The sequence below is a fragment of the Trematomus bernacchii genome, unplaced genomic scaffold, assembly GCF_902827165.1.
Source record: "Trematomus bernacchii unplaced genomic scaffold, fTreBer1.1, whole genome shotgun sequence".
NCBI classification, from domain to species: domain Eukaryota; kingdom Metazoa; phylum Chordata; class Actinopteri; order Perciformes; family Nototheniidae; genus Trematomus; species Trematomus bernacchii.
Window position 1 is genome coordinate 3,120,856 of NW_022987727.1, and position 10,696 is coordinate 3,131,551.

Here is a 10,696-nt window from a genome sequence, read left to right on the forward strand (position 1 = left end):
ACTGCGAGCATACTCCGAGAGACAGACATCAGGAAGCTCGATCAAACTGGGACGATTTCTGCTTTGTTCTGCTTGTTGTTTTTCACATTTTCTGCAACAAAGACTGGATCCACATCAACACCATGAAGGAAAGGAGAAATACACAGCCGCTGGTGGTGAGATGTAAACTGGTTCTTGTGGGAGACGTTCAATGCGGAAAAACGGCGATGTTGCAAGTCCTGGCGAAGGATTGTTACCCAGAGGTATGCTCAAATGTGAAAAAAATGAACTAAACCTGCATGTTATTTAAAACTCTTCTGTATTCATGTAAAAAATGAGTGATAGGCTAAGTTATTTTAAAATGATTAATTGTAGCGAGAAAAAAGAGGTGCGCATGTTGCAGACAGTCAGTTTTCATGCGCATTTTCATAAACTGTTGTTCTGTTGGTTTATTTGGTATATATTGACCGTAATACCTATACATTTATTTGATTTGTTTTATAGGATGATCAATGAACATTTATTCCCTGCGCATTTATGATGTTTTATTGGCCTGTGTTGAGTAACCCGTGCAGCTGCAGTGATTCGTGTGATTGCTTGATCGATAATTCTTTAAAATTGAGAGAAAGCTATCTTAGTATTAGGCTTATTATTAGTCCTCAGTGCGTGTTTCCATGTTACACTAATTATCCAGATCAATTTCATTACCTGTAGCTGACTGACTGACACCTCCCCACTAATGGCATCATCTTGCTAATTGCTCCCCAGACCTACGTGCCCACGGTATTTGAAAACTATACAGCCTGTCTGGAGCTGGAGGAGCAGCGAGTGGAGCTCAGTCTGTGGGACACTTCAGGTAATTGATCCCATTTTTTCTGTCTATCCGGCCTATCATGGCCAGCCATTCTTCCTGCAGCACTGAGAGTTAATATTAGGAAATGTGCAGTGAATGTAATGAGAGTCAGTCAGTGCTGCAAGAGCTGCGTCTTATAATGTATTCCTAAATATTCTTCTTTTGGAAGCATCTAAAAAAATGAAGAGAGATATCACGAAAGTTGTTGTTAATAACATCAAGGATAATGGGCATACCTCATACTATTTGTTTACTTTTATTATTATTCAAAGCACAAGACATGTACACTTGTTGAACTGCAGTCCTGTTACTATTTCAGATCGCAGCTGATTTCAAAATTATTATATCTTATTTCCCCTCTGTGGGACGAATAAAGGTATTCTGAAGGCAGGATCAAATATTGACGGCTCTACAAGTGCATTTATGTGCCTAATAATGTTCACTGAAAACTAGGCAGAGAGACAGGGATTATTGCGCTTCACTTGTTCTTGCTGACTTTGTGCATCATATGTTCATTTACACTAAGCGTGAAAAAGAGGGTCAATATGTCAGTGTGGATCTCCCCGAGGATCTGCTGCTTAGTGTGTTGACCTGGATACTGTGAACACGGGTCTGACTGCAGCACCTGTTGGATTCCCTTTCATGCTCACTGCACAATGGTTTCTCTCACCACCCCACATCTCTCTCCATCCACACTTTTGCCAGATGTATCCCCAGCCTCACAAGGTCACTGTGGTGGAGCAAGATAGTGTGTGTTGTTGTTTATGTACAACAAATCCTTTATGTAACAGACCCACTTGTTTGAGATGATGCAGCATTTACTGTGTCCCCCCCGGCCACCCCCCCGTATTATCCAAAAGCTGCATCAGGAGAAAAGTGAGTGTAATTCCCTCCCCAGACCAAATCCTACTTTTTAATCCCAGACTGTGGACCTTTGGTCTGGCCAGCATGAGTGGGCCTGGTGCCGGGGGATGATGGGCACACAGGGAGACATCCTGTTGGGCAGGAAGGTTTTCTGGAGCAGACAGACAGGAGGCAGCTCAGAAACTCTTGTGACCTGCATTCGCCTCCATATGCTGCTCCGGGTCACTCTCTAGAGCAGCATGATGCAGGGGATTAAAGATCTGAATAGGTCCACTGCCACCTAATATGACCCAATGAGGTTGGCACGCTTTCTCTTTCTGTCTTTTCATTTTTTTCTCTGAATACTTTCCCCTTGTTTATGCAGCTTGTCAGCTCCTATTTACACATCTTTTATTGTTTCAACTATTTTCTTCTTTGTTGCCCCCCTCTCTTTGTTGTTCCTCATTATTCATACACAATCCCAAATTGCACCAGTTAATTTGCTAATTTGCATCACAAGGAACAATGAACATAACCAGTGATCAGTAATACAGTTTGCATGCCTGACAGACAGTTCACAACGTGTTATTCAAAGCAAAGTGTTATTCAAAGCAACGTGTTTTTTTTTCTTTTGGGGGGGGGGAGGGGGGGGTGGAAGCTGAATATTCACTCTGCTGTCACTGAGAGGAGAACCTCCTACCCATTATTTGTTATAGATGACTTCCATATATATTGTGTCAGGCTCTGGGTGATGGACGATAGGCAGAATGGCTTTTTGTTGGTCACACCGTACAGTTTCTTCATCTTGCTGTAATTTCCTATAATTGCGTGAGTTGTGTTGCTGTGGCCGCACCACATTGAGAGGGTCTCCTCATTATCCCGACTCTCCTTCATTGATCGGACTGACCTCATCCCCAGCTCCACATGGCAGGCAGCTCCTTCTCCCAGCCCCGCCATGGATTTACAGACTAAAATCAATCCACCGGTTTTAATCAGCCTGGTCCAATCGGGCATGTGTCGGGTGGGGGGGGGGGGGGGAAGAGAAAGAAGGGAAAGCAAACAACGTCCAGTGGTTGTAAGTCATGAATAGTGAGTAATGAATCTCGTTATGGTGTTAGTAGGTAATTTATTTCAGGTTGAATGTTCTTGCTGATAAAGCCTTTGTGTTTTAGAAAGATACTGTATATAAAATAATTGATTGGTTATTAAGGATTACAGATTGGCATTTGTTATGGACCCAATATCCATTAAAGTTAATGAAACAATATATCATTATAAAGAGAGGCATTGTTAACAGACAAACTCATGTTAATGGCTTAAGCCATGTTAGACTATAAATTAGAAATGACTGATATGTAAGTGTATCTATATCAGTCATCTATAAGGGCCTCTGAACGGGTCTTAGGGTTCAGACTGTTATAAGGCTGCATCTATTTAATTGTGTTGAGTGATTAAACAATGCATCACATTATCTAATTGACACATTGTTTTAGCACTAGTTTAATTTTAAATTAGAATAAAGGATATGGCATAAATATGCTTCATTTCAGAGAACTATTCAGACTTGTTTTAACAGTCTGGGTCAATTGATTGGGATAACTTTCAACCTTTTAACTAGAGAAACCACTTTTTCATCTAACTCTCTGGCTATGAGTTGGTGATAGATTGCGAGCAGAATGCACTTTTTATTCAATGCACATTTTTTTTTTTAAACCATCTGTTGTTTCAGTGTACTTCAAAATGAGTGAGATGAGCTTTGACAGTGTCAAGTTACAAAGTAAAGCTTGTTAACAACTCAGATGTGGTGATGCTCAGGAACAAAGAGCGGCCCTTTCCTCTCGGCAGGGGTCTTCAGCAGTGATTCTGACCGCCTCTGGCATGTGAAACCAAGGAACAACTGCCTGACGCAATGTAGAGTGTCTTTTGGCCTGGCTGTAAAGACCGTAGTTATCAGACTGCTGCTGCAGCACCACAGCTCCCAGTCGGCCGAGCGTGGGTGGGGGGCTACTCTCACCCCCAAATCTGTGAGTCATCCCATTTCTGGATCATTAATCTGTCTGACCCCTGCATTCTCACTGTAGGAGAGGAGTGTGCTAATGATGAATATGGGCTATGTCGCTCAGCTGATTTACACACACAAAATACACACATAGTTTCACTTATGAACACACGGAAGAAGCAGATCCTCCCCTCCCCCACCGGTATGCTCCATCACAAGGCCCGTCGTCTCGGCCTGGGAAGCCTACTTCTGCTCTGGCCCAATTTCCACCTCGACAAAGCTCTGGGCACCGCACCATCAAGACGGATGGAGTAGAGTTCAGCCGCAGGAATTTTGTTTCTTACCCCTCCATTCTCTAGTTAGTCTGCCACAATTTCATGCCTCACAAACTCTCCATCTGTTGAGAAAAAGGAAGAAAGGGAATATTTGGAGCATGCTTAGGCTCTGCGTGTGTACTGATCTATGCAAGCTATCTTTTGGGTTGTTTCAATGGAGAGAAGGAGGGAACAGAAGGAAAGAGACAGGGACTGGTATCAGACTGCAGGGGGTGAAGGATTAATGGGGAGGAGGGTTTTTTGTGATCTCTCTCAGTAGCCTACACTCCTGCTTTCCCTCCCTTATCTTCCTACTGGCTTTTCTTGCCACAATAGAAACAGCCATTTCTGCTAGGATTAGAAACTGGATCCTGGAGTGTCAGGAGAGTGCTTCCAAGGCTGCTGCTGCACCCAAACCGCATGCCGTGGTGCTTCAAATACTAATATTTACACATAAATGTATTATTTTTGGATTCAGTTCCTTTGTAGATAGAATAAATACGCCTACTGAATCATGCATTCCTTTGTCCAAAATAAAAGATCAAATCGATTTTTGTGAAGGAAAATAAATGTCCTAGACGTCCCCTCCCGTCTCCCCACCCTCTTGACAGGGTAACTAATTTGTCAGCTTTAATTGGAAAGGCTCTTGGACCCCCTGTGCAGCTTTCCATTGATTACTGCATTTAGATCAGTGGTCATTTAATGCAGAATCACACCCCGGTTCCCAGCTGTGTGATAACCCCTTGAGGGAGATTGAGAAGATTTATAGAGCTCCCTGCCTTTGATTCTCCTATGATGAGATGCCTCAGAGTTGAGATGCACACACACACACACACACACACACACACACACACACACGCACACACTCTCATTACCCCAATGGTGCTAATTGTTCTGATTTGAATGCGTGTCAATTTTCACAGTCAGCAGACACAAAGTTGTCTCACAGATGATTGTGGCTCTTTCTACTCTAGCTCAAGGTGTAAATGTTGTTAGTGCGATAACGTAATTTGCATTAAGTTGGGAACGTCTGTCCTTTTTGTCAAAATTCAGTCATAGTAAAACATCAATCTGAATGGTTTAGTTAAGAGTAAAACAAATTCATTTTTCTCTATCCAAAGGCATAGAAACTGTTTTTAAATACAACCAGCGTGTCCCTTTGTTCCTATGCTGCAATGTTTACCTTCTCCAGGACAATGAGCCCTAAGGAATTTCATCGCAGCTTGTCATTATTCCACTCACAGCGCCCGGCAGCTGGCAAATTCAGTTTTACCCTTTGATAATGTGGAAAACCATTAAGTATTCATGAAACCGATCTGTATGCACACATGCATGTTGCGTGCACTTTTTCATATGTTTTCTTCCATTGTTTTTTACGCTGTAAATCAATTAGGATGGTTGTGTAATATCAAATGAGTGATTACACAGACTGCTTTTGTTATCTGTAGCTATAAGGGGAACACTGAATCCCTTTTGGGATTCACATGGAGCCTAAAGTAAACATGTTAATCCCATTGAGCTGCTCCTCTTCTGTTTCATCTGATCACACCTCTGGCTGCTGCCAGATTTAAATAGTGAGTCCGTGTCATAAGGTGTGGTGTTGCTGTGTGTGTCTCTTTGTGCGTGAGAGGTGTTTGTCTGTGGTCCCCAACCCTGTCGCAGAGCAGAGGAATGTCCCCAGCAGTGGGTGGGTGGGCAGTTAGTGATTTAAAATGATTGATTGGCAGTTAAAGCGAGCTTTATAGAGAGGTGGGAGGAATGCCTGATGTAGATGGTGGATTCCAAGGCTGTTGCTGTGGTAACAGAGGGACTGAGGTATTGCGCGGCGAGCAGAGGATTTTTTTTGGGGGGTGGGTGGTTTACTTAAGGATTCTGAGCATGAGTGGGAGCGTCTGCCTGCCCCGAGCCCCACCGTTCCACTTGCGTAATCTACTGCAAGAGAAGATCAATGAGGATTTAGTGCTCGATTGTCATCTTCTCTCCTTTTGAAATGCCAGCAGAGGATATAGGAGCAGGGAAAAGAGCAGTTTCAGGGACAGCAAAGTGAGGCTCAGCAGAAGTGATGCCGATTTCACATAATCCCTGCTGCTGTAGTTTCTTGTTCTGCCTCGGACACTCTGCTGCTCTATCACCCTTTTTGCCTTGACCAACTGCGGCTTTCGTAATGTGGCACATGAAACGTATCTGCGTCCCCTGCATGTCTGACCTCATATTTGTACAAATAAAATAAAAAAGATCCAATGGTCCATTAGACTTGTTTTTATTCCAAAAGACTAGAAACAAAACGGTATAACTTTACTTGTACTTGCGATTTCACCACGAAGACGAGGAAACTATTAAGGATCGTTGAGTTCAAAATGGCAGCTGTGCAAGATCCCTCTCAATCTTGTCTAACAGTTTAGCAATACTACGCATTGAAGGTGAATGGAACTACTTCAGACTGCCTGCGTGTGTTTTTAAAGTTGGTCCTATCTTTTATCCACATTAATGATTCTCTGTTGTTTTGCCCCTAAGGTTCTCCATACTACGATAATGTGAGGCCCCTGTGCTACAGTGACTCAGATGCAGTTCTGCTGTGCTTCGACATCAGCCGTCCTGATACTGTGGACGGCAGTCTGAAGAAGGTAAAGGCTTCAGTTCTTCACCTTACATTATAATTATCTATAGTCACATACTTAATCAGCTATTCCTATAAATAAAGCCTGTTTTCATGAAATTATACTATAGTAGGACTGTGTCAAATTACTGTACACAAAATGAACTCACTGTCCTTTCCTGTCCTCAGTGGAAAACTGAGATCCTGGACTTCTGTCCGAGCACACGGATCCTGCTCATCGGTTGTAAGACCGACCTGCGCACAGATGTCTGCACGCTGATGGAGCTGTCCAATCAGAAACAGACTCCAATCACCTATGAGCAGGTGAGAACAAAAATATTACGCATAGAGATTGTCACTGGAATATAGTCAATGCTGAATTCAAACTATTAACAAAGCATACGTGACAACCAGACTCAAATAGTACAGTTGCTACATTTTCATTTTGTGGCTTTTTTGTCATGTCTGGCTGGTAAGGAAAACAAATATATTTCACATTATTTTCTGCAGACAAGATTTATATCGATATATACATCACACCTTGCATATCATTACACTTTATCTGGAGCACTTTGTTATAGCTGGCATTCTCAAGTATTATGATGTATTACTTAAAGAACCTGCATTATTTTTATTTATAATAATAAAAATTGGTAAACCATAGAAAAAAATTATTCCTATGTTGGTTTTTTCAACGATAATTTAAGGGTCACGCATATAATGAATGAATGATCTATTGTCACAGCTACATGGTGACCCTGGTAAGAATAAAGACAGTATTAAAGGACGTGTATCACTCGTATTGCAGGGTTCTGCTATGGCCAAGCAGCTCGGTGCAGAGGCGTACCTGGAATGCTCAGCGTTCACCTCGGAGAAAAGCATCCACAGCGTGTTTCGCACCGCGGCCATGGCCTGCATCAACAAGCTGCAGCCCCTCCCAAAGTCCAGCCCCACCCGTCGCCTCTCCAAAAGACTCCTCCACCTGCCCAGCAAGTCGGATTTGATCTCCTCCACCTTCAAGAAGGAGAAGGCCAAGAGCTGCTCGGTCATGTGAGTGGAGACCTTTCGGGTTACAGTCTTCACATGCAACCCCCAGCCCCCGCCTCTTTGGTCTCGGGGAAGGGGGGGTGGGCACGATGGTTTTATCAGGGCTTCCTGCTGAATCCTTCCCTCACCCCCCCGCAAACCAAACACCCCTCAGAAGAGGTGGACACTTCGCTGTCCACTTGCTCCTGAACCTTTCAGCGCACATCCATCTTTTTCCACTACTGTTTGTCTTGCTTTCGAACAAACAATATCAGTCAAGGTTTGCTCATCGAGCTATAATTTTTCACCTGTAAACAGTATGCAACTAAAATGGTGTTACATCGGTCCGATTTTAATATATCTAGGCACATGTTGATTTTGTCCAAAATTGGAAATGTGTGACGTAAAATCTTGTGATGTAAACGCCTCTCAGACAACTCAATGGATATTTTTCTAAATACAAAATAAATCTAGCATGAAACTGTCAGGAATTAGCATTTCTGCACATCTCTCTTTAGGTCTGTCAGGATTGAAATAGCTTGTTGCTGGTGTCCCCCATTTAGGCCTGTAAACGACGAGTATAGAGCGAGTAGTGGGACAAACCACAGTAAGAGCTACTACACAGAGTAGTTCTCATTGTCTCAGTGGTGAGGAGAGCAGGGATAAGAGCTGTGAACTCAGGCTGCTGTACAGACAGCAGTCTAACTATCTCAACCAGCATGGATTGTTGATGCATGGTTGCGTAGCTCTGGACAGCGGTACTCCACAGGTTTCAGTGGAGGTGAAAGAGGCTCTGTGTATACGGCACAACTTCCGAAATGTGAAAAAACGCAAACAAAAGAAGTTTAGTCGGGCTTCCAGTGTCTCTGCTGTCTATTTTGGTGATGGGGCAATCACATTTTAATGGATGATTTAAAAAAGGCTTTTATACAAAAAGCATAAAGCAGTTCAATGCCGTGCTCTCGAGTGTTATTTATGAAGCTGTGGCTGGTTATTCATGCCAGTCAATAATATGGAGGCAGAGAATAAAGCCTACCTTAGTCAGGCCGACTGCTAATGGGAAAATCTGGTTTGCAGTTTCAAATATTCTTCATAAAAGATTTGTAGCATTGTGTTGACAGTTTTTCAACAATTCTCAAATGGTATGCAGTTTTGAAAAATGCCTTTCATTGAAATGTTCCCGGAAGTCATTGAAATGTTTTTGACTACTGTTAATATGCCTTGTGGATTCCTTCGTTTGCAACAATCCAATGTAGCACTCCCAGCGTGACTCTACTCTTCCAAGACGACCGTAGTTTTGTTAATCCATTGACCTCCAATAAGCAGCACTTATTGTAGGTTACAATGACTACAAAGCAACAAATTGGACCCTTTTCTGATCTTAAATCTTTGGCTTTATGGTTATTTGTGTGTGCAGCTTTAATCTTTGTGCTTCTTACCATAAAGCAATAAAGATTTCAGTGCTTGTGATGAAAGGTAACCTGTGCGGCAATAAAGATGCAGCTTTGTGATTACTGTCATGCTAAAGCGCTCCATGGACATCCATGTTATAGACTGAAACCATCCCTGCTGTACAAAGCGGCTGCTGATCTGTGTTTGCCCCTACTCCTCCGTGTAAGCCACTGGCATATAGAATAACCAATGGCGATGTCCTGCTATGATCAGATTATCTGAATCCCAGAGAACAAAACTCTTTGGGTTGGGAAGGCTAGCCTCTGCTGCCAATTTTACATAATCATATAAAAGGATTGAAGCAGCTTAGGACTTAGATAAACTGCCTGAGTAATCAAAAGTGCAGTATTTGCTTTTTAAAATTGAAAATCTACTTCAAAAGTCCAGCAATCATCTTGTAAAAAGGGCTAGTGTGTGGAAATAAGGAAATAACGTGAGAAGAACAAGTAAACAAAATGCACAGGCTGGCCCTGTCCAAAGAAAGCTATTTTTCCATTATTTGTTTATTTAGTTGATGTGTATTTTCTTTTTTGATATTTCAAAGCATGATGTTAGTCCCAATGTTGTTTTTGAAAAAAATAAAACTCTTTCTGAGATGGTTGTAGCGTCTTTATGGAGCTGTGGACTGCCCCTGGTCTGAGGAATTTAACGTGGTGATTTGCAAAAAGGCTTCCAGTTCATGTTCACACACCAAATTCCAGAGTATTGCCTAGCAACAATCCAGCGCAGGAAACGGAGACTGGCTGCTGGGTTAGTTGTGTCGACGGGAGAGGGTTGGTTCACACGCAGATATCCCCACATCCATTTTTACAGCATCAGTTATGCATTTTGCCTGGCTTGTTAAAAAAAAAAAAAAAAAAAGTGTCTTGGTATTTTTCTTTGGGTAAGGGAGCTGATGCCAGGCCTTGTGATGATGGGATAGATGAGCGTACCATTTCAGTCAATATGCAGCCTTTGTGTTGTAGTCGGTGTGTGTGGTACAATGGTGCAGTCAAACTCCTAAGCATGTCCTATTAAAGTTGTATGATTGTACATACGTCTCTTGTTTTATAATCATTGTAAGACCTCTCCAAGGATGTCATATGAAAATGATGTTGTTGATGTGAATATTTATTTGGTAGCTAATTTTTTTTTTTTTATTGACATGTACATTTGTTGACATTTATTTTTGGAAATTTGACTTTTCCTTTTTTATTTTGTTCTTTTGTTTATGCTGTGTTAAATAAAGCTTGCCCGGCACCCTTAAATTGTGGTTTTCCAGTCATTTCTGTTGTTCACGATTCACTATCAATAAATATCCATTCTCTGATAATTTCAATCAATATATACCCAGTTTCACAGTGTTGTCATAAATAAATGAAAATAGTCAGTTGAATATTTAAACAAGAGTCTTAATAAAACAGCTGGTGGTGACATTAATTATTGGTTGTTTACAAGTACATTTATGAAAACATTTAACAAAAAATAAATGTAAGTACACTCTTTTTGTTAAGTCAGATTGTCCAAGTATTATTCCATGGAAAGTCAAGAACATACAGCATTTTACATTTGTCTTCCCACAATAACAAAGCATTATCTTTTCTCCTGGTTCTCTTAATCTTTTGTGAATTGTATTCCTACATTAATTGAACAGG

At 41.7% G+C, this 10,696-nt stretch overlaps 1 protein-coding gene across 1 annotated transcript; it reads left to right on the forward strand.

The window, feature by feature from the left end:
* rnd1b (Rho family GTPase 1b) lies at nucleotides 1–10,309 on the forward strand. Its single transcript, XM_034144819.1, has 5 exons — nucleotides 1–242; nucleotides 748–835; nucleotides 6,503–6,612; nucleotides 6,774–6,908; nucleotides 7,393–10,309. The coding sequence occupies exons 1-5, from the start codon at nucleotides 123–125 to the stop codon at nucleotides 7,636–7,638; spliced, it is 699 nt and encodes a 232-aa protein (XP_034000710.1). The 5' UTR covers nucleotides 1–122; the 3' UTR covers nucleotides 7,639–10,309.
* The last annotated feature ends 387 nt before the right edge of the window (nucleotides 10,310–10,696 follow it).

Excerpts from the sequence above, each read along its gene's own strand:
- rnd1b (XM_034144819.1), top strand. The coding sequence starts at position 123 with ATGAAGGAAAGGAGAAATACACAGCCGCTGGTGGTGAGATGTAAACTG. Across the intron at positions 836-6,502 it reads CAGTCTGTGGGACACTTCAG|GTTCTCCATACTACGATAAT; the intron begins GTAATTGATCCC and ends TTTGCCCCTAAG. Across the intron at positions 6,909-7,392 it reads CTCCAATCACCTATGAGCAG|GGTTCTGCTATGGCCAAGCA; the intron begins GTGAGAACAAAA and ends CTCGTATTGCAG.